Source organism: Ruditapes philippinarum, unplaced genomic scaffold, assembly GCF_026571515.1.
Source record: "Ruditapes philippinarum isolate M1 unplaced genomic scaffold, ASM2657151v2 ctg2026_1_1_1_1, whole genome shotgun sequence".
NCBI lineage: Eukaryota > Metazoa > Mollusca > Bivalvia > Venerida > Veneridae > Ruditapes > Ruditapes philippinarum.
The window spans coordinates 131839-157895 of NW_026852212.1; the positions used below are offsets into that span (position 1 = coordinate 131839).

At 32.9% G+C, this 26057-nt stretch overlaps 1 protein-coding gene across 1 annotated transcript; it reads right to left on the reverse strand.

Annotated features, from left to right (window-relative positions):
• Positions 1-1997: 1997 nt before the first annotated feature.
• On the reverse strand, positions 1998-21213 carry LOC132752446 (uncharacterized). The gene is made up of 5 exons (XM_060742775.1): positions 20517-21213; positions 12093-12251; positions 11100-11553; positions 3515-5194; positions 1998-3157 (listed from the first exon to the last, which is right to left on the reverse strand). The coding sequence occupies exons 1-5, from the start codon at positions 20655-20657 to the stop codon at positions 1998-2000; spliced, it is 3594 nt and encodes a 1197-aa protein (XP_060598758.1). The 5' UTR covers positions 20658-21213.
• Positions 21214-26057: the final 4844 nt, after the last annotated feature.

Here is a 26057-nt window from a genome sequence, read left to right on the forward strand (position 1 = left end):
AATATTTCTGAGACAGGCACCAATATTTTCAGCAGAACAATAGTTTAGACTCACTCAGCAGTACAATATTTCAGACTCACTCAACAGTACAATATTTCAGACACCCTCAGCAGTACAATATTTCAGACACACACCGCAGTACAAAATGACTTATTATATAAAATAGCTTTTTAACAAATTCGTATTGTCTGTACTATGTTTGCAAATACATTTATTATTTTATCTTATTATTTTTAAAATGTTGTTTTATGCGTTTTATGTGAGGTTATACTTTATATTATATATGTGCTAATATTGAAATTATATATGCGGTTTCATTTTATGTCATATGAGTCGTAATACTTTATTTTATATGTGTGCTAATATTATTCATATAGGTAAGTTCAATAATATTCTTTGTTTAATTTGCTGAATACCATGGTATGAAAAAAATTTTTTCTTCTTTTCGTCTTCGGTCACGTATTGGTAAATGTATGCTATTCAGATAATGTGCATGACTTGTTGTTAGTGCCTCAATATTAATAAGTTGCTCCGAGACTTGAGTGAAAATTTTCCTGTAACAAACTTGCATGCTTTTTGCTTCCATCTAAGCTAAAAATAGAAAACTTTTCAAACAATTTCTCATGTTTCATTGATCCTCAATATATTCTCATTATATCTTTGGGTTGTTTTCTGTATAGTGTCTCATTAAATCTGCATAGAAATCTACTTGGTCGTTACCACAGCTATAATCGAAATAAAACCAATGTATTCACATCACTCACATCACTCGACATTGTATAAATGAGTACATGTACTAAAAACTTTGAAACGGTTAAACCAAAGCCTTGGCGGATGAATATCTTTTCAAAGGCACTTCGAAATATATTATATTCTTTAATGGTCTTTTTTCTTCGCTTTTAATAACAACAGCAATGAGTTAACAAATTCAGTAATAAATGCCTGATATATAAAATGTAAATATGTTCAACTTGTATAATAAAGATAAAATATTACAACTTTGAAGAACTCTCCCTGTTGCTTTTTCAGTGTTAAACCTATAGACATCCTAAAGGTAAAACCATACTAATGGGCACCGTAAGGAACTGAATAAATGCAGAAGCGAGTTGTTTGCCTTAATAGCTGAAACAAAGTTGAGTAGAATGCCTTAAAGAATATTTATATTCAAAATTCAAACAAAATTTATCCTACGGCTAAAAGCTCAGACATCAGTATCTTTGCAGATACATGTACATGGAAACTCTTGATAAAAATTACGTTTTCCTACTGATAAAAACATTAACCATATAATTGTACAATATAAATGGTTGTTTCAACTCAAACTGTATGAAATCCTACCCCAGCCATTTTCAACTATTCTTTAACAAGTTTTCTGTTTCACGTGCCAAATCAAGAATCTTTCAAATATGCCCATATTGCTTCAAAAGAATATAAGTTTACTGCGTCAAATATTGAATATCTTTTAGTGGTTTTACATGCAATATCCAAGCGCCCCACACCCGACCCATTTTTATTTGGAGAATAAACATGATTATTCTCTTTTTAAATATTCACGTATTCAATGTGAATACTTTTAAGATTTTCAGACAATGATACTGATGTAGGTTTTCTTACTTTGTTGAATTAATTTTAAATCATTGAACAAAATTTTACTTAAGAATGGTTAAAAGAAGATGCATGTAATTGCAACAGATTCTATGTTGTGCTTGTTTCTCTACATGAAATCACGCTGTTTTTATAATTAGATTCATTTGCAAAACACCCATCATTTCTTCTATTAACAAAACTATGTGCTCCATATTTGGAATAGATTGAAAACATATATGCCATGTCTGTTCAAATTTGACATTTTTTTATTTTCTTTTTTCGATTGCTTTAATTTGCTTTTCAATATTTGCTCAAAAAATGTTTTATTCCGTTTTTTTGTTCAATGTATATTTCTCAAAACCACTCATAGACCTTAACAATTATTAAATCTTATCATTTTTATTAGCACGCTAAACATTTTTAATAATTATAACGGACACAAATTTAAGTTTTACATCTTCTGTAACAATGAAAGACGATAAACATTTGACATAGTCTATTCCTTCCCTGTATTGCTTAATTTCGTCCTTGTATATATTTTCTATCTTTAAATTAACTTTGCTGTTACATTTCTCAACTACTTTAACAAATTGTAGAAATGATTTGCTACTAATTTCTACTAGACGAAAATCAAATTCGATTCTATTAACAATAGAACTATAAGAATCTGCTTTTATTGAACCATCCTGTTCTGATGTATGTAGCTCATATTCAACAGTATCATCTCTCACAGTTATATCTAAGAAATGTATTCTCACATTCTGCTTTGTTCTTAATAATTTGTATAATATTTTATTTGTCAGAGTAACTCCAGTGAGGTGCAACTGTAAACCATCAACACATGGAAGTTCAAGGATATTGTCACAAATATTCATATATTTCAATTCGATGTTTTGTAAATGGCAAAGTTTTGGTATAGTGGAAAACAGTGCAGTGTAATCAGTAGGTGTTGAAAAAATATCGAAATCAGGAAATTTACAGCCTTCACATGACAGTATCTTCAGTTTCGACTCAACAGGTAGACTATTGAGTATTGCTGTTACAGTGGTAACAGGTAAAGCATCCATAGAACATTCTTCAAGGGAATTCAAACTACCTGTAATGTTTACACTTTTAACATCTTCCCCCGATACAGATCCTTCATTCATCATTGTCTGTAAAAAAACTGTGAACTCCTGTTCTTTCGATAAGATAAAATAAGGTACACGACATAGTCTTAGCCTCTTTAATTGTTCATTCAGCTGCAGCTTTAACAAAGGTACACTATCAAGTGCTAGCTGCTGTAAATGTTTATTCAGTTGTAGCTGTGATAAAGGTACACTGTCAAGTGTTAGCTGCTGTAAGTGTTCAATAAGCTGCAGCTGTGATAAAGGTACATTTTTCAGTGTTAACTTCTGTAAGTGTTCATTCAGCTGTAGCTGTGATAAAGGTACATTTTCCAGTGCTAACTGCTGTAAGTGTTCATTAAGCTGCAGCTGTGATAAAGGTACATTTTCTAGTGTAAGCTGCTGTAAGTGTGTATTCAGCCTTAGCTGTGATAAAGGTACATTATCTTGAGGAAACGAATGCTCTGGAAAAAATATATCATTTATACCGAAATGTAAGTGCATTTCCACCAAACTAGTTTGCTTCTTGACAAACATTAGAAATTTCTCTAACAAACCATGTGTTAAAGCTAAGTCAGATGAAACAAACAATAATTGAAGATGTTTTGCATTTAACTCAGAAAGAAAAGTAAGTATCTCAGATGAAGAAACACTTCTATTAGATAGATCAAAATAAACATTTGAGCTACAAGGGGGGTTTGCCATATAATGTATTTCAAAGTCTCTTTGTGAATTTCTTTTTTGTTTGTTTACAAAAATAAAAGATTTCAAGTTCAAAGCATTCTGTTGAACAAGAGTTTTCAAAACATCATAGTATTTACCTTCTTTAATTGACTCATTAATGATAACATCATCTAAATGTAGATTAAATTCTTCATTTCCATTGTTTCTACATTCTATAGCGCAGTTTACTTTCATATCCTGAATCTCCCAAATTGCAAAAAAGGAGACAGTAGAAGACTCATTTCTAAAATATTGCATACAATCATCATCTGGTAATGACTGAAACACCCTTCCTGATATACTTGGACTGACTCCACTCAGGAACATGAAAACAGTTCCCATCTCTAGAACTGTCAAAGCCATATGACATTTTTTAACTATCATAGCCTCGATAGTTGTGCCATACTCTGCTTGAATATACAATGCAGCGAAGTATTCTTGCACAGTTTTATGTTGAAATGAATAAGTATATTTCTTTCTCTTTGATTTTACATAAACGGGTTGTTTTGTCAGCAAACCTGTCTTTAAACAGGTATCTAATATTTCATCAGCTAGAATATTGCTGTCCTCAACTGTGAGGTATTTTTCAGTAACTTTTTCATCAAACACAAGTGATGACAATTTGTTATCAGAAAATAACAGATTGAATGCCAATTTCCCAAGTCTTATCATCAGATCATAGTATGTCTCACAAAGTAATTCTTGGAAGTAACTTATTTGTGAAGATCTGGTGTTTTTTAATTTGCTAAGATCAATTTTATCCTCAACTATGCTAAATAAAGCATCTACCATATCACTATAAATCTCAAACTGTGAGTTCCCAATACTTTTTTCCATATTCCATAGATACACTAAGTGTGCTAAAATGACTGGTGTCCCATAAAAATGGGAAACCTTTTTATCTTCTAGTTCTTTAATAAATTCCTTACAGGCTTTGTTGGTGTCTGACATATCTTTTCTCAAATGTTTTCTTTTTTCAAACAGGGCCATTATGCTTGAAATGAGCCTTTCTTTGCATATTTTTTGGACATTTTCAATACATACCATCTGATCAATTTCTTTCGAACTGAGGGCAATCGAGCAAAATTTCCATGGCCTTGAAGTTGTAATGTATGTACAACTTGGTCGAATAAGCCTTTTAGGTATACTAGATACGTTCCATTCATCAAGACCATCTAAAACAATCAGACATCTTTCTTCACACATCACTCTCTCTATCATATCAATTGTATATTTGTTTTGTCTTCCTAAAGCAGGTAATATTGTATTTCTTATCATAGAATCTACATTCATATTCTTATCATTTATTTTCCTGAGAAAAATAATAAAAACAAAATCAAATTTTTTTAATTGATTTACCTCTTCCCTGTCAAAATAGTGGTCATCTTCCTTTACAGGCTCATGTGCCTGACACCAGTTTAATGAAAGCCACTTCACAAAGGATGTTTTACCAAGTCCAGGTTCTGCTGTCAAATATATATTCATGCACTCTTTCGATTGTTTGTAAAACATCTCTTGTAGCGAATTAACAGGTTTTCCATCTGGTGTTTCCTCCTGCAAATCCTTTACCATATCCGAAAAGTAATTAGGAATGTGTGTTTCATTCTTTATTGTAGATTGTTTGGCCACATTTTTCAGTGTGTCTGTTTCCTTTGAATACAATGGATAAGGCGGAATATAGACATCTGTTAAAGAGGCATCAACATCATCTAAACCAGGACAGATGTTCACCGTACTGCAACTGTCCCTGTAGAATGCAACGAGATCAGACTGCAAATCTGTAAAACAATGCATAAAATGATAAGAAGTGTTTATTCATTCATTTATTCAATAATTAACAAGAATGTCGAACGACAAATATACCCCCCTTTCTAGCCTCACATAATTGGTAATTTTGTTACAGAAACTTGCCAAAATAGGGTACATGGAAGTGTTCAATTATGGAAAAAAGAAAAATAATGAAGACTTTGTGATGAATAGTTTAAAAGATAATGATATATCTAAGGCCCCTGCGACCTAGAACTTTGAACTAGTGACCCAAACCGATAGACGTCATCTATAGGTATTACCAATCAATACTACAAATTTGAAGACTTTGTGATAAATAGTTTTCAAGATAATAAGCGGAAAAAATATTACCATTCAAGGATTCTGTGACCTTTATGTTTAACCTAATGACCCCAATATCAATAGGGGTCATCTACCACGTACGATCAATCAATATGTGAAATATGTGACATTCAAGAACCCTGTGAACTTTATCTTTGACTCATCCCAAAATCAATAGGTTCACTTACTTGTGATAAAAAATCTTCAAGATAATATGCAGAAACCATTCTGACACTTAAGGCCCCTGTGACCATTAATCTAGTGACCCCAAAAGCAATACAGATTATCTGTTGGTTATGACCAATCACTTTGTGATATATGTAGACTTTTTGATAATAGTAACCAACATAATAAGTGGAAATAATATTACCATTCAAGGATTCTGTGACCTTGATGTTTAACCTAATGACCACAATATCAATAGGGGTCATCTACCACGTACGATCAATCAATATGTGAAATATGAAGACTTTGTGATGAATACTTTTCAAGATAATCAGCGGAAACCATTTTGACCTTTAAAGGCCCTGTGACCTTGATCCTTGGCCTAGTGATCCCAAAATCAATAGGGTTTATTTACTAGTAATGACAAATAACTATGTGAAATATGAAGGCCATGTGATGAATACTTTTCAAGAAAATAAGCTGAAACCATTTGGCATTTAAAGCCCCTGTAACCTCGAACTTTGACCTAGTGACCCTTAAATCAATACGGATCATCTATTACTTATGGTTCATCACAATGCGAAATATTCTGAGTTTGTGATGAATACTTTTAAAGATAATCAACGGAAACCATTTTGACATTACAGGCCCATGTGACCTTGACCTTTGAACTAATGACCCCTTAATCAATAGGGGTCATCTACTAGTTATAACCAAATACTAGGTGAAATATGAAGACTTTGTGATGAATACTTTTCAAGATAATAAGCTGAAACCATTTGGCATTTAAAGCCCCTGTGACCTCGAACTTTGACCTAGTGACCCTTAAATCAATACGGATCATCTATTACTTATGGTTCATCACAATGCGAAATATTCTGAGTTTGTGATGAATACTTTTAAAGATAATCAACGGAAACCATTTTGACATTACAGGCCCATGTGACCTTGAAATTTGACCTAATGACTCCTTAATCAATAGGGGTCATCTACTTGTTATAACCAAATACTAGGTGAAATATGAAGACTTTGTGATGAATACTTTTCAAGATAATCAGTGGAAACCATTTTGACATTTAAGGCCCCTGTGACCTTGACCTTTGACATAGTGGACCCAAAATCAACAGGGGTTATCTACTAGTTATGACCAATCACTTTGTGAAATATAAAGCCTTTGTAATGAATACTTTATAAGATAATCAGCGGAAACCATTTTGACCTTTAAAGGCCCTGTGACCTTGACCTTTGACCGAGTGACCATAAAGTCAATGTGGATAATCTACTAGTAATGACCAATCACTATGTGAAATATGAAGACATTGTAATGAATACTTTTCAAGATAATCAGCGGAAACAATTTTGACTTTAAGGCCCCTGTGACCTTGACCTTTGACCTAGTGACCCCTAAATCAATAGGAATCATCTACTAGTTATGACCAATCACTATGTGAAATATGAAGACTTTGTGATGAATACTTTTCAAGATAATCAGTGGAAACCATTTTGACATTTAAGGCCCCTATGACCTTGACCTTTGACCTGTGACCCCAAAATCAACAGGGGTCATCTACTAGTTATGACCAATTACTATGTGAAATATGAAGACTTTGTGATGAATGCTTTTCAAGATAATCAACGGAAACCATTATGACTTTAAGGCCCCTGTGACCTTGACCTTTGACCTAGTGACCCCTAAATCAATAGGAATCATCTACTAGTTATGACCAATCACTATATGAAATATGAAGACTTTGTGATGAATACTTTTCAAGATAATCAGTGGAAACCATTTTGACATTTAAGGCCCCTGTGACCTTGACCTTTGACCTAGTGACCCCAAAATCAGTAGGGGTCATCTACTAGTTATGACCAATCACTATGTGAAATATGAAGACTTTGTGATGAATACTTTTCAAGATAATCAGCGGAAACCATTTTGACATTTAAGGCCCCTGTGACCTTGACCTTTAACCTAGTGGCCCCAAAATCAATAGGGGTCATTTACTAGTTATGACCAATCATTATGTGAATTATGAAGACTTTGTAATAAATACTTTTCAAGATAATCAGTGGAAACCATTTTGACATTAAAGGCCCCTGTGACCTTGACCTTTGACCTAGTGACTCTAAAATCAATAGGGGTCATCTACTAGTTATGACAAATGACTATATGAAATATTAAGACTTTGTGATAAATACTTTTCAAGATAATCAGCGGAAACCATGTGGTCTACCACACACGAAAGACCGACATTAGCAAAACAATATACCCCCTCTTCATCGAAGGGGGGCATAATTAATTTATTTATTTATTTATTTATTTATTATTGTTATTGAAATAAAAAAACATATCATGCTAATTGAAAGTAAATTTTATTGCATGAAATAGCTTGTTTTCAATTTTTTGTGTACCTATGACAAAGTTTTTATCGTGGACACATTTATATTATCATGTGGTTAGAATGAATCATACATTTGTTGTCATTTTGAACAGAATGATTTGCAACATTTTTATAGCTCTGCAACATTCTGGAATCAAAGTAAGATTTTTTTACACTTTTATAGCTCTGCAACATTCTGGAATCGAGGTAGGATTTTTTACCGTCATTTCCCTGTACAAGAAGAATCCCGGGGAAAGTAATTTTTAAAACAAGGGATGTGAGTTTAAGGGGCGGGCCCACTAGGTTATACTACATGCTAAATGTCTAAGCTGTAGGCAGTGATTTCACACAAGAAGATTGCACTGTGATTTCCTATAGATGTCCATCCCGGGGCTGGGCCAAATTTTGACCCGATGGGCACGTTTTAACATTAGTGTTGTAGAGGGCCTCTATGTGATGCGCTATATGTGTATGCCATATATTAACAATCTGGAAATGAAAGTTCTGTAGAAGAAGCTTTTAAGACATGGTTCATAAGTATATGTAAACAAAGTGACCCCCGGGATGACCCAATTAAATCTTCATGAACATGATAAACATAACTTTTGTAGAAGTCCACGGGATAACGCAACATGAAATATGGCACTTGGCATGTTATTTTGTTGTGACTAATGCTGCCGAGGGATCACATTGATTTCAGATTTTTATACTTCACAACAGCGGGTATCAAGTGCCGTGTGGCAGCTGTGAAAATTTGCCCCTTACTTCACTTCGGTGTTGTTTTTTTCCTGGTCCCTCGGGATCATTGATGTCAGCACTATTAATTGATGAGAATAGAGTACCGCTCTTGAGTACCGCTTAAGCCGGTACTAGTGGGCGTGAGAGATGTTGCACTTATTCATTTTCCCTCATGTACAGACTCAATCAAACCGAATCTCCAATGTTCATGTAGTTCAGTTCTGTTGTGAATTATGCTTCCGAGGGATCACTTTGTTTCCAGATTTTTATAATTCTTCTTTAACTTAATGATTGAAAGGGTGGGGCGATTCTTGACCCAAGGGTTTATACATTACTATAATATTTCAAAGAATATGATAAACAAAATCAAAAGGGAAAGCGATGCTTTTTGCCAAATAATAAACTTACTGGTCTCGTAGGTTTTGAGAAAAATTCTTTAATATGTTTTCCGGGCTAGATATATGTTTCCTATGTCTTTAAATATCTGAAGGCCCCTAGGATGGGACAATTTTATCTCACGGTAATGACTAATAAAACTTTTGGGCAGTTGATGGAAAGCCATTTATGCTCATTTCATGAAGTAGACTTGCAAGTGTCCATGTATAAACGGCCGCATATGTGGCTCAATATTGGCCTCATCATGTTGAAACATTCAAAAGATATAGTTGATAAACATGAAATAATATTCCATTATTAAATTTATAATAAACACAGAATATGCTCAATGAATGCGGTAGTGCAATACAATGTTGCAAAATGACGTTGTCGGTGATACCCAATTATGGACTGGAGCATTTTCTTATGGATGTGACATAACATTGTTTTAAATTTGGGTAGATTTGCCCACTCCTTAACAATTTATATTGGGTATATGATGATAGACTAGTGTCGGTAAATTCGTGTTCATTAACGATAATCTGACACCTCTTTGTATCAAGTGCTTCAAACAGAAGTATTTTACAGACATATGCTTATGGATGCTTGCTTCAGGATGGCGCACCAGCCAACAAATCCAGAACGACACCACGTTTTGCCTGTAACAACATCAATTTGGATACCAGAAAAGTCAACTGACATAAATGTAATTGAAGACTAATAAGAAGAACGAGTACAGTGTCATTGACATTTGCCAAGTTCAACACTGCTTAAAAGAAAGCAAATTTACAACAAAAATGTACATATTTATTCAAGAGGCTGCGATTAATAGTTAGACAGGGCAAACGTGGTAGAAGAATAATCACTAACATCGTCCTTTTCAAGCAACATTATATTCATTGCACATATGTATAAATCTTTTGTTTCTTATGAAATAAAATATGTTAAATACACATCATGACGTCTCTTAACTATATTTTTTGAAAATGTTCAGCATGATTGGGCCAATATTCATACGGGCCACTATAATGTTACAAATATGAGAAAATATTTACACGCATACTTATAGGATTTGTTAAGATTATTTGTAAATTTTGTGCACAAAAGCTAATTTTATTACAAAAATGAATATGATCTGTTTTATAAGTACATTGTATATAGTAACTTAAACTGTTACATAAAACAAAGAATATAAGTTAATTGTACATTGTTGAGTACACAACTGAATTAGTTTGGACAAGAAAACACCTGTAAAATAAAACTTATATTGTTTGTGCCGTAGTAGAATCCAATTAATGTTTTGCAGTAAATAATTAGAATTGCAATTAACCATTTAATAACCATTTAATTTCCCCTCCCTGATTTTGGAAAAAAACACACCCATTTAATTAAAGGAAACACTCAAAATCTAGTGTGTTTGTTTAATAAATGTAAACTAGAGTTTCATAGCCTTACTATGTCAAAAAATAATGATCTGCAGCAAAATTCAAAATCTACCAAATTTTTATTTTGATGCATGTGTTTAAAATAACAGAACAATCTACTGCTTCATTAAATAGATATCATGCATTAAACCATAAAACTGACAGGCCATCCGACCAGCTCACTAATAAATGCATTCATCACATCCTATTTATCGACTTAATTAAGGTAGGTGAATGAAGCTGATAACACCACAACACACAATTTCAAAAAAGTGTCTCAAATTGTAAATGAGACGACTTTTCTAAACTTAGAGTACAAAACGAGGCTATATAGAATGCAGTGTTGAGTAGATTTTGACTTGTAAAGATGAGGCTAAAAAGAGCAGATCCAATTATGTTTTACATTGGGAGATTATATGGTTAAAACAGTGTAATGACAAATTGGTTATATATTTACCTTTGTAAGGTGTGAAATAAATGTTTATACTCACTCTTTTTTGCTGCTATATATTCTTCTTCTTTTTTCTGTTTATTTGCTTTTTTTAACTCTTCAAGTGTTTGTTTGACTTGATCCATGGCGTTCTCAGATTCCTTTAAAATCTTGTTTGCACATTCATCTGTAGCTTTATGTATCACACGTACACCACTTTTAGTTTCAATTTTCAATTTTTTCACTCCTCTATCAGTTTCCGTGTTTATTCTTTTACGAGAAACTTTTGTTCGATTCTCAATTACACCAATAGCAGATTTTAATACATTATCAATTTCAGCTAATGTTACTTTTTCTTTACTTTTCAATGTTGCTAAAAATTTCCGAGTGGCTTCTATAAGCTCATTTTTTATTTTTTCTGCTCGTGTCTTAATCTTTTTATGTGCTACCTTTGCAACATCATCGAGCACTTTCCGCACATCATCTTTACCAATAAGTAATTTATCATCCTTTAACTGAAGTTAATTAACAACATTATTGTTATTTGACATTTAGAATTCACCCACATCTAGCATTTATTTAAGATATTTTAAGACAATTTACTCTCAAATGTAGACTGTTGATGACAATGTTGAGAATTTCTGTAACTCCTTTTAAACATTTTCGAAGTAAATGTACTTTCAATGACAAAGCATATTTATCATGACAAAGTTTTAAAAACTATTTAATTATAAATATATGAATCATAATTGTAACGTGACCTTTAGCTTTTCTAAACTTAGGTCAGATTTTAACATTTTGTTCATGTTTCATATCTAACGGACATGTTTAATTGCATATGCCGGTTAAAGTAACATTACTATTTTGCCGGTTAAAATATTATCAGACTTTCCTAATATAAATCAACTTTCAGTTACAAAGTGCTTGTACGTGTATTTCATCATAAACAAAATGTAAAAAAATCATACATTCACAAAAAATGTACAAAACTAGATACACTTTGTACTGATAGTAGTTACAAATTGATCTATGTTACTAAGTAAGTATTACAAACCTCAGATAATTTTTCCCGTGCTGACTTTGCATATTTAGCGGTTTTCAAGTGTCCAGTATCTGATAGAAGGTTATGAAGGTCAATGAAATATTGCTTTAGATCTTTATCCTCCACTTCCAAATTAGATGAGTGCCGAACATCTCTACCAATCTTTCTAGCCTGTGATTATAGAATAGGAACATACCGGTCATATATAAGGTGATATGATATTACCATTTATTAAATATCATAAGGAACACAAATTTGATAAATATGCCCAATAAATGTGTGAGTGCGTTTCATGCTACTGTCGAAAAATTGATGTTTCATTTAAATTAACATTTTTTGCATATCAGTAAGCGATGGCTTGTGGAACTGTACCAAACTTCTTTGCACATAAGGCGGTTAATTTTTTCCCGTAAAGCTTCTATCACGATTTCGTATAGCCTTATAGCTTCTATCACATCAAAGTCAAGAGATAAGGTGATATTCCATTTAGTTAAATCAAATGTTGTTTATACATCTTCAAAAGATTGTTAGTGTTCTGGACGTGTGCTTGTAAGACATCCTGTAGAAACTGCAATCCTATGTTGTTATTTAGACATTGATAAAATTAAAGTTTGAAGCTCATCTTATTGGTTATGATCGGAAATGAGATTGCAGTTAATTATAACATAGATAACGTCAACAGTCTTCCTGAACTTCCTTGTCGAATGCAACGGACCATCACCCTGTATCTTGCCAATATTTCTGAAGACTAAAATCCACCCAAATGATTTAATGTACAACGACAAATCAAAGTACCAAGTTGCTATCAAAGTCAATATAAACGTACGTTTATTTTGATTAGAGATTCAAATGTAATCATTTTGCGACATTTACCTTTTACGCACAATCACATTTATTGCGTACATGTGGTAAATTTGTGTTTGGTATTTTAATTTCAGGTCTCACACAAAAAAAACATTTGAGGTATTAGACGTATCATTGACTCATTCTTTAAAATGCGTTTAAAACTATAAATTATTAAATTTTACCCCCCCCCCCCAAAAAAAAGGGAAAGAAAACAATTTACCTTTTTGTTTGAAAAATATTGAGAATTAATGTTCAATTTTTGTATCGGTTTTATATAACAAAAACAATTGTGTTTTTATTATCTGTAGAAGGGTTTCACTTATTTCATTCTTTCCTTACATGAAAAGTGATAATAAAGAACTATAGTTTTAAATAACTTTAAATATTTTAAATACATCAATATAAAATGTACAGGAAAAGATATCTTTTGTTTATTGAGACAGATACCTGTCATTTGACATCAAATAAGCAGAGGATGGTGTGAGAAAACCCGTTAGATTTTGTCAAATTTAATCGAGGGATCAAAATATATTTTAATTTATCGGGAAACTATTCTTAAAATTTTGCAAAATATAATGCTGATTTAAAATTATCATCATTTTAATGCGTTATGCTATCCGATTTCACACATTTCACAGTAAAAATTAAACATAAAACTTCAGTTTTTTTAATTACAAATTTTATATATAAATTAAGAAAGAAAATAATAATCTAACAAAATAAAAAGGTGAAAAAAGAAATTTTGATAGAAAAATATTGCATCTACTGGGATTTGAGCCCAAAAGCCATATCGGAAGTCTGTCTCCTCAATGACAATGAATACTTTTCAGAAAGGAGATACTGCATTAGGCATTCCACACCTTAATTGGGAGAAACACAGATCCTCTTAAAGTCATGCTTAATTATTATAATCTCTATACTGGCCCACCACCCTCACACTGGTTCCCAGTGACTATATGTTAGGCTATGCCACTGTATTTATGAGTAGCATTAATTAATGTGGATTGTTTATACTCTAACTAGACAACGGATTCGAGCATATTCGAAACAAATATACCAGAATTTTTATAAACACCTATAATCATAACAATGCTTAACATTGATCCTCTGTATTTGACCATGTGACTTTGACTTTGCCAACAGGGACTTGCAATGTATGCATAACAAATTGCCTTTCAAAATTTAAGTAAACAGTTATGTCATGTATTATACCAATTCCTCAATTTAACAATGTATGTGCGTTTCGGACCATGGTCGACTTATTTTACTTTTTTTCTAAAAGCAAACGAAGAATTGATTCAAACAAATATATTAATACAAAATCAAAGAAAAAAGTAAATGCTTCCTTTTTTATTTTAATAGGTTTGTTTATTCACACTTTATGTTTTGTCCAAGTATGAATCTTTTCCATAAGTAAATGACAAAGTAAAGAAAATATAAGTAATAGAAAGAGCACCGAAACACGAGGCTATCTGATTTGTACGAGGGGGCGTAGCCCCCGAGTATTAATCAGATTGCCGAGTGTTTGGTGTTCTTTCTCTTCTGTATCATAGTCAAACATAAAAGCACGTTCCATGTTGTCACAATATGAAACCCCGGCAAAAATGAACCAATGAACGAACATCTGAATATGACATTTCTGTCGCTTTCCCTTTCTCTGCCGTCACAATATGTAAACCCCAGCAAAAATGAGCCAATCAATGGGCATGGTCTGGAGTGCGGGTAACTAATACCCGCACTCCAGTTAACGCACTGTGCATGTATATGTATACGATTTAACCCTGACACATTTTCAACAGAAAGGTCTCCAAACTATGATACAAGCAAAATTAACACATTATATGGTCAAGATTATGTCTAAATTATTCAATATGTTATATTCGTTTGGTCACAAGAAGTGTTGTGTCCACTTATAAATGAAATATATACTTGAATAACAAAATGATGACAAAATAATAACAAAAAAAAATCTATGATTTGACCTTGACGATGAAGGTCATTTAAAGCTCAAGGACAAGGTTAGTTAATCCATTTAGAAGGCCTTGTCCAAAATGTTGTTTCGTCCAAGTATGAAGATCATCCACTGATTAATCACTAAATTACAGCCAATTATAGCAATAATTCATGAAAATTCAGATGCCGCTTTTTCTGCAATACAAGAAGGTCTAAAATTTATGCGTCGCTTGTTTTGCTGAACAAGAAAAATAATCTAGCGGTCACTCGTCCTGCTGGGCAAAATTTAGAAGCCATTTTTCCCTCCCGCAAGTAGGACTAAAATTTAACAGTCACTTGTTCTGCAGGACAAGTGGCAATAAATTTTCTTTGATCTCTGACTTGATAGTGTTTTCTAACATGTAGTTCTGTGATTCGTGTCCAAATATTCATGATTAAAGCAGTGCATTAATAAGAAAGATTCGCAGATTTTGACCATGGCACGTGCCAGCTATATCATTTTAAGGTCAAGATCAAAATTTAAATAATTCAGCAGGTTGTGTCAGTGTTGTTATGTCCTAGTTTGAATTAAATTTGTCAATTAAAATCAATATCCTGGAAAAAATTATAGGAATTTTTAAAAAAAATCAAAATCGAGTTTGATTGTCAAGGTCATTTTGTGACATACTTATTTTATTTAATAACTATCATAGATCAAGAAATCTGTACATAAAATAGGGCGAATTGTGCACCTCTTGTGAAAGTATGAACTTGGCACAGTTGTTTGTTGATAGAATACTTTTCATTTAAGCTTTGCGACTCAAATATGGCCGCCAAAATCCAAGATGGCCGCGTTTAAATTTTTAGAATATTATAGTTTTTCAGCTGTAGTCATTACTAGAACTATTTGAAATAGCACCAATTTATCATATAACATATTTATTTATATTCAAGCCTCGAATTAAGGTTGTTTGAATTGCACATTGTCGCCAAAATCAAAGAGCCGTCATATTGAAATTTTCAAATACATTACTTATTTCATAGTTTTTCAGCTGTAGTCATTACGGAACAGTATGAAATAGCACAAATTTATTAATATTGAAGCCTCGGCAGCAGGTTGTAAGAATCAAATATGGCCATCCAAATTCAAGATGGCCGCCATATTAAAGTTTACTGTATATTTAGATTTTTTAGCAGTAGTCAATACAAAATAGTATGAAATAGCACCAATTTAATATGATATATATTTTTTCATATTTAAGCCTCGGTTTGCAGGTTGTGTTAATCCAAAATTGCCACCAACATCCAAGATGGCCTCTATATTTACAATTTTAGAGTATTATATTTTTTCAGCTAGAGTCATTACTAGATCAGTGTGAAATAGCACCAATTCATTATATTACACATGTGAAAATAAACATATCAGCAGTAAGATAATCTTTAAAAATATCAGCATGGCTGCCAAAGTTCAAAATGGCCGCCAGACCATATACATATATAATTATGAAACTGTTTAGAAACGTCCGCTTCATTATTCATTTTGAAATATGTTCAGCTCATAATTAAAACTGTCGCAGATCTTTAAAGAAAACATGTCTACATGGTTTTAGAACATGAAAAAAGAAACAAGAGCCATGTTAGCATGGCCATCCCCCGCCGAATGTGTTTGCTCATTGTAAGAATGTATATGTTGTAGAGCAGAATAATTCAATTGGTAATGAAAACTGATGGCTGAAGTAATTTCAGGTTTGAAACCTATGTGAATACTAATGGCTGAAAATACCCAAGGGCAAAAACTGAAAAATAATTCAGGGTATGTTATCATTCTTGTGTGCTGCACCCCTCCTCAATTAGATTTATCCACCTATTAGTTTCAAGTTGTTTCCTCTAACACTTTTTGAGATAAGCTCCTGACAAAAAATATGAAAAATAACAAAGGGCAACAACTCAAAAATTACAAAGGGTATAATTATCATTCTTATGCACAGCATTCCTCCTAAACAAGATCTTTCCACCTATGAAGTTTCATGTTGACATCTCAAAGACTTTTGAGTGATGCTCCACTCAAGTAAAAACTAAAAAAATATGAAGACTAGAGTAATCATTATTGTGCACTGCACACCTTCTGAGTGCGATCTATCCACCCATGAAGTTTTATTTTGATATCTCTAAGGCTTTTTGAGTTATGCTCTGGACAAAAATTAAGTTTGTACAATAACAAAGGACAATCACTGAAAAATTACGAAGGCTAGAATTATCATTCTTGTGCACTGCACTCCTTCTCAATATGATATATCCACCTATTAAGTCTCAAATTGATACCTCTAACACTTTTTGAGATAAGCTCCGGACAAAAAGGGCAATAACTAAAAAATTATAATGGGTAGAGTTATAATTCTTGCGTACAGCATTCTTCCTCAATAAGATATATCCACCTATGAAGTTTCATGTTGACATTTCAAAGACTTTTTGAGTTATGCTCAAATCAGGTGAAACATTAAGTATAAAAAACAAAGGGCAATCACTCAAAAATTATGAAGGGTAGAGTTATCATTCTTGTACACTGCACACCTCCTGCGTGAGATCTATCCACCCATGAAGTTTCATGTTGATATCTCAAAGGCTTTTTGAGATATGCTCTGGACAAAAATTAAGTTTGAAAAATAACAAAGGACAATCACTGAACTAAAAAATTATAATGGGTAGAGTTATCATTCTTGCGTACAGCATTCTTCCTCAATAAGATCTATCAACCCATGAAGTTTTATGTTGACATTTCAAAGACTTTTTGAGTTATGCTCCACTCAGGCGAAACATTAAGTATACAAAATACAAAGGGCAATCACTCAAAAATTATGATGGGTTGAGTTATCATTCCTGTACACTGCACACCTCCTGAGTGAGATCTACCCATCTATGAAGTTTCAAGTTGATTCCTCAAATACTTTTTGAGGTATGCTCCGGACAAAATGTCGGACGGAATGACGAACTGAAGGATGGACGGACGGAAGGACAGACGGACGGAGACTATTTCTATATCCCCAGCCGCCTTTCGGCGAGGGATAATAATAGAACACTCAAACCAAAAAATCAGGGTAAATGATCTCATGTTTTTATTATCTTCCCTTGAATAAGAATATGTTTGCCAGTTTTAGTGAATTTCAAGTGCAAGTAACTTGCAATTAAACTAAGAAGTGCCTAAGTCTAATAATTTAATCTTTAACTGACCTCCTATACGGTCATTGTGCAAAAGTTCAAGGAATGTATAGATTCGTTTGTTTATTCTTACCAACAGCTATGCAATTTACCCTTAAATAATAATTCATAGACGGCCGGGCTATTCAATCTTGTATTCTGATAAGAAAAAAAGGAAAACTTATCTCAAAACTATACTTTAAAACAAGCATTTGATAGTATTGCGGGCAATACAGTAGTCCCCTACCGGTCCCTCAAAAAGTTCTTTAATTGTCATACACTCCTGTGTATTGCCATTTATAATGAATTTGAGGATGAAGTCTGTATTTGAAAATATCGACCACAAAACATAATAAAATAAGTTTGTCTATATCACAGTAATGTGTTAAGTTTCCATGCTTAGTAAGGAAATTATGTTTATACAACCTTGTCATATTATTACGATGTGGGATTTTAAAGTAAATCCTATAAGGAATGAAGAAGTTGGAGTGAAAATACCAGTTTCTCGAAAAAAATCTAAGTTCAAGGGGGACATAATTCTGGAAATAGTCTTGCTAGAGTATTTAACCTTCTCAAAAATGTCGAGTGTTAATAAGAAACATATATATGAAGTTTGAAGTAGATACATTAGGAAATAAAGAAGTTATTAAAAAAAGACAACATTTTTTCCCCTAAAAAATCTAAGTTCAAGGGAGGTAATACTGATATATTTTGTGCTAGAGTTATAAACCTTGTCACATATGACGTGGTTGATGACAAGAAACTTATATTTAAAGTTTGAAGTAAACACCTTAAGAAATAAAGAACATATAGTGAAAAAGCTGAAAAATTTAAATCAGAAATCTTGAAATTCAGGCTATTTGTTGCCATAGCAACCAGAATTTTCAACATAAGAAGAAAAGAAAAAGATGTGCATAATCTCCAGACTGCCATCTACCCATATTTCAAGTTTCATAAAAATATTTTCAGTACTTTTTGAGTTATCACTGGATCCAGTTTATGTGTTAAATTTGCCATATTTTCAGACTATTTGTTGCCATAGCAACCAGACTTTTCAACATAGGAAGAAAAAAAAGACGTGCATAATCTCCATACTGCCATCTATCCATATATCAAGTTTCATAAAAATATTTTCAGTACTTTTTGCGTTATCACTGGATCCAGTTTATGTGTTAAATTTGCCATATTTTCAGACTATTTGTTGCCATAGCAACCAGAATTTTCAACATAGGAAGAAAAAAAAAAGACGTGCATAATCTCCATACTGCCATCTATCCATATATCAAGTTTCATAAAAATATTTTCAGTACTTTTTGCGTTATCGCGGGATCCAGTTTTGTGGACGGACGGACTGACGGACTAATAACTTGTTTATGTACTAAGCCAAAAACGACCAGTTCTTAGATAAAAATCTGGAAATTTAGATATTTTAAGAAAACGTAAGAATTATTGATATTCTAACATGTACACCAAGTCATTCTTATACAGAATTAAGCAAATTACTGTTGTATAGTGTTATCAACTAAAACTGATCAGTTAGAAAAAAACAGTAAAATTAAGTCATTGTCTATAATAATCACCACCTATTGTTCTAGAATTGAATGATTATCCAGTTAAGGCCAATAAAGTTTTATTTATAGTATGATTCTATTTTACAGAAACTTTAAATACGAAAGAAAAAATCAACAAATGAAAAACTACATTGCCTTTAACACCCGGGTGACCCCAGTCATTTAGCAAACGTAGACGTGATTTCACTAGTTCTTACATTCTGTCAATTTATATATAACAGATGCAGACAGAATAAAACAAACCAAAATCATAGAATCTAAGTAAAACAACAACGGTAATTGGATTTAAAATTTGATCAAGTTTTCTAAACGTTTTTGGAATCTGATTTTCTAATTTATTTTCCAAGACCTTATAAGAAAGAATAATGGCACAATAAGAGTCTGAATCCGTTGTCTATGACACTAGTATACTGCTTAAATTACCTATGAAAAAAGAACTGCCATCAAAATTGTCACAAGGATGATACATACTAAATTTATAATTAATTTAAAGAAATTAAGAAGACCGGATTCCTCAAGAACCCCTAACCTCCTCCCAAACTTATTATTCATCCTAAACATTTGGTTCTGATAAGCTAAGAAATCGTGTGCACTTTAATATACAATACAATAGAGGATAAATGCACCTTTTTCGTGCATTCACATCTGCCAAGGTGCACAATTGTTTCACTGATTTCTTGGACGGTAAGATTATGTTGTCAAAATATAAATCGTGTCTGCCTATTTATTCAAAAGTTAAGAACATTGATACTTATTTCAATATTTTAACTTTAAATTTAATAATTAATTATGATTGATACTTAATATTTTCAATTGCATTTTACCTGCGTACAACAAAGTTTGTGTAAGGTGATCTATATGACAGAAGATGACAACTATAAAAAGTAAGTACCTTGTCAAAAATGTTTCCATTCTTACTAAGATCATCTGTAACTTTTGTCTGAAAACATTCGCAGTTGATGATGACACTGTTAACTCCATTAAAATCTGTTTCTGATGCAGATAGAACATCTTTATACCCATCTGGGGGCATGAAGCACTTAGCGACCTCCCAGGATTTACTGCACCACTGAGTAGCATCAGTGTTTTTGTAGGATGGGGGATTGATCTTCTTGAATCTATGTGCGTTATGTATTTCAGTTTTAAAATTGTTACAGATATTCTTCTTACAACCAGCAGAAAAAAACGAGTTGCAGAATTTTTATGATAACTGCACTTTCTATGCTTCACGTTACATATTTTGATTGTAGGACACTCGACTACGTTTTCTGTGCAACAATTTGTACAAATTGTTCCAGGTGGAAGACCCTGATTGTTACATATATCTGTTAAACATTTCTGCTGGAACTGTTCAATTTCTTCTTCAACAAAAGGTGCGATACCTTCTTTAGTAATCAAGACTGCTAAACTAGCCTTTACCCAGTTATTATATCTCGAGTCAGACACTTTTTTTGACAAAGACACTGAAGCCATGCCTATGAATTGTTTAATTAACTAGTTAATCTAATCCATATCACAACTTTATATTAATGTCAGTTATTATAAATGACAGACTTATAGATAAAGACACTGGAATTCTTTTTTTTTTTCAAGGATTAAGGTGCATAAAATAATATCCATAGTCTCTTTACAGTCATTCATCACCATATCGATTTGTTCTTTTCTTTCATTGTACACTAATAACCTACAATTAGAAATGAGTTATATTTCTTTTATAATGTAAGAAACACAACAAAATTCTGAAATAAAAAGGTATAAAAAAGATAGTGCAGTAGACAGAGCGTCCGTGTCATTGAATACCTTTTTATGTTCACATCGTGGTAAGTTATTAACACACTTGATTGTTTTATGTCTCGTTTTTTTACCAATTTTTGTTTTGAATACTTACAAATGCATTAGATTAAATACTTTTGTTCATGGGATGATATGCGCTTGTGTAAAATTTAAGGAAAGTGTCAAACATCAAGAGAAATGGATAAGAAACATAGATTTATGTCATTATTAGATATGGATAAAATATAATGAAATAAAATGTGTTGTATATTGATCCATATATTCAAACTATCAAAATTTTGTAATCGTAGTTTGTTTGATTTTTAAAATATTATATGAAACAGAATATAAAACACAAATTAATCACTTGACATGTACAGTCAACTATCGTTATCTCGACATCGCTTTTCTCGATATTTCGTTATCTCGATGAAATTTTGAAAGTCCCGACTCGACTGCCCGACATGACGCAGCCAGCTATATTTATAACATTTCCAGCCAATCAGATTTACTTCATCAATGAATACGTATAATCAATGAATACGCATAATCAAAAAGTTCGTACAAGAGTTACATATTCTTTATAAAAATAAACCTTAATTTATAAAAAGTATAAATGCAATAATTAATCTGAGGTACTGTTTATTAATAAGACTACTTTCTAGTAAATAAAATATTTAGCTTTCGTATTCCTCGTATCAATGCGCTAAGAAGTTCTGCCTTGTAAATGCGAAAGTTTGACAGGTTAACAAATATTGTTCAAATATTCATCAAGCAATTTCCTTTCATTGTAAAACTGGGCCCAAAAGTTATGTAATAAGGTATTTATACTTTTTCATCAAATTCTCGCTCCTGTTAGAACTATGTAATTACGTTGTGCACAAAACCAAGCTGAATTTAACTTGTTTGACCTTCAATGGCGTATTGCTAACAAGTTTTGACAGTCCTATTTTTCAAATAATATCTGCCTTTCTGTAGCCAGTTACGTACTCAGAGTCATCCATAATAAATCCAGTTTGATAAATAACATTAGTTTTTGGTATTAAATAACGCCTTAAGGTTAATTTTATGTTCAAACTTCCGCTGATAGTGATAAATCCGCATTCAGATATAGTCCGGCTACAGTGAAAATTATATTTTATAAATTTCACTAGTGGTTTATCAGAATATAATCATCTGATATATTACAATAAAACACTGGAAAGCATGAAATAAATAATAATAAGTTCTACTTTTCCTACATGTAAACCAGTGAGATCAATTTCAGGAACGGTATATTACTAATTTTATTAAAAGATCCATGTGGTGAATGAGGGCATATCTATCTCATTTAATATAATGAGAATTGTGTTTATTTTGCTTGTGAGCCGGTGGTTTCGAGTTCGAATCCCGTGGGCGAGATATACTTCATATATATGCAAAAGCTTATTTTTGTTAAGAGCTTGAAATTTTCGTCAAGGTTAGTATATAAATTAACTATATTTTTTCATTATATACAAATTTACACCCATAACAAATGACAATCAATCCCCTTTATCAGCCAATTGTTTAACTGATATCAAGTAGTTTTGAATTAGACGAATTAGTCCCTGTCATTGTATTTTTTAGACCAAAGACTTGAATATATCAAATACAGTCGACTCTCGTTATCTCGAAGTCATTGGGACCGTCCAAAAAATATCGAGATAACGAAATGTCGAGATAAACATATTAGGGTTAGAAGAAGGCGAAACTGATTTTTACATAAGACATGTGCATACCTTATGTCAAATAAACTATAGTATCCCAATGTCTTGTTTTCATAGGCCTAGTCAATATTTAACAAAGTAACATAAGCGGATGTTTACCAGCGGAAATACGGGTGTCTGTGTTAAAAACACATAGTGAGGTTTACTCAATAATACACCAATATAGTGAATAGGATATCGGATATGGTTGACCCGGATATCTTCCCGGGTTATTTATCGGGTCTTTCTCGAGATTGTTCCAACGCTGATTGATTTGGTGGTGATGTTGTGAAACAATATTGCAACGATAGCGTTTCTATACTTGAACTATTTCATTTACATTTAAAGTCATAATGAATTGATACAGTTTTCGAATATTTAAAAAGAATGTAAAATTCACTCATTTTGGACATAACTCAATCAACACGCTAAATAGATTAACTTTTATAAAAAACAGCTAAACTTGTTACAAACATAATCGTCATTATGACGCGCGCTATTAATTGGGCAATTATTGTCTAGATTGCGTTTTTCACACGTCTGAAAGGACAGACGAAGTCGAGATAAACAAAGGATAATAGTGTGAAAATAACTGTTGGGGCTGAAATTTTACATCGAGATACTGAAAATATCGAAATAAAAATATCGAGATAAACAAATATTTCCAATATAGATAAAGAAGGAAGAAAATCGGGACTTTCAAAATTTCATCGAGATAACGAAATATCGAGAAAAGCGATGTCGAGATAACGATAGTTGACTGTATTTATTTTCAAACTTGCGTGGACATTTTGCGTTATTATTTTACATACTAACGTGAATATAAAGTAACAATAGGCGATTCAGACTAGGAACATAAGTTTAATATGGGACAAGGAGACGTTGGGAATGTAGGTGACTCACCTAGACAAGATCTTTACAGAGATGATGATCATGTTGGACGTATTCAACAGGATCCCAAGTACTGTTGTCGAAATACAAGGTCGGCAATAACAATTAAACCGGACAAATATAGTGGGGAAGATGACTGGGAACAGTACATATCGCATTTCCAAGACTGTGCAAAATAAGGAAAATGGAATAATCAGAAGTCAAGCTAGAAAATTTTATACTACCTTTACTAGACAAGATAAAGCTTCTTTCAGGGATCTTGCACGTGCACTTGAACAACGTTTTAGAAGTGCCAGGCAGCAGACCAGATGGATATCCAAGTTTCAAACCCGTTAAAAACTGGGAGAGTCCATGGCAGCTTTTCTATATGATTTAAGGTAACTCGCTAGGAAGGCGTACTGCAACCTCGAGCAAGAAGCACAAGAGACCCTTGCATTGCAGCAATTCTGTAAAGCACTCTCTGTAGAGATGAAATGCAGGGTCATGGACAAATATTGCAGAACAATCATAGAGGCAGTTGAAGTCGTTGAACGCTATGAGGACCTGCTGAATGAGTCGCATTATGAGAGAAGAAATTTTGTTGGACAAATAGACAGCATTGAAGTCGAGTGTGAAGTTACAAGAAGAGATTATTATGGAAAGTGTATGGTCAGATGGTAAGATTGGAATAATGAAAGATTAGATGACGGAATACAACGGGCGTTGAGATCAATCCAGATACGACTAGATCGTATAGACAGAGGTTCACAAAGAAGAGAAAGAGATGGTCCAAGAAATCATTATATATGCCAGGGACTTGATCACCTTGCCCGGGCATGTCCAAATAGGTATATTGCTGGTTATGGCAGAGATTCCACCCTGTAGGTCGGGGGCAGTCGTATGAAGTAAGTCTGGATTCATGCTGGTCGCAAACCATTATGTTGGTTTTGTCATGACGCGGCTCATAACATTAATAGGTAAAGTGTTAATCAAGTGGGCAGAAAATGCTGGTGTGGATAATGGTTTATTTATTTTTCACGGCGTCCTGTGAACGTTGCCTATGCCTTGTTGATCTTTGTTCTTGTTATTTTATATGTGAAGGGTTATATCAATGAGACGGCTGTAAATTTTTACTAGATAGTGATAGCACAGCTACATTTATTTCCAAAAACACCTTTGATAAGTTGGGTATTGAGTCACTCTCTGTCAGAAATATAAGTATACGAGGTGCAGATGGTTCAAATATCAAAATTTATGGTAAAGAAACTTTGCTATGGGCAACCAAAAAATAATCATCCAGTTATTGTCTGCAACATTACAGCAGATGAAATCATAGGTCAAAATTTCATATTGAACCACGCAGAGCAATTAGATTTCGATAACCTAGAGCTAGTATTGAGAACCGGTGAACGTGTGCAGTGTAATACATGCCATGCTTATCGCTTGTTTAGGATAACAACTAGAGAGAGAGAGAAAAATTCCTATTAATCCTACGTTTTGTAAGTGTTGTTATTCCTGTTATTCCTCCAACAAACGCATCTTTTCAAGTGATCGAAGGGTTTGTAGAACCACATAGGTCAAAGGCTGGGGGTTGGTGTCATTAACAAGGGTGGGAAAAGTATCTATCACAAGCCAGGGGTAAAATTTGCATATTGCAAGTCATCATATGAAGAGGTTGGTGATGCACAATACTACGCGAAAGTTTTAATGTCGAATACAAAAGACGATGAATATCATAAGCATTTTAGTGCGAGCTGTGCTGAGACAAATGCAAATGGTTTGGAGGCCCCCAGTGTTCATTCAGAAGCACAGTGTGTTGCGAAAGTTAGTAAAGTCAATGCAGAAGTCCGTCCTTGGTAATAGCGCGTCAGTTTAAGATACCCGTAGTCATGATGGGAAGTACTAAAGTGTTGTTAAAATGAAAACAATGGAGGATTGTCTGCGACTTTCCAAACGCTCATGGAAAATGTTTTAAGGGGATTGCAGTGAGTCCAGTCACTTTTCTATATAGACGATAAACACCAGATAAAACAGTTGATGAGCCCTTGCAAGGCTTAAGAATG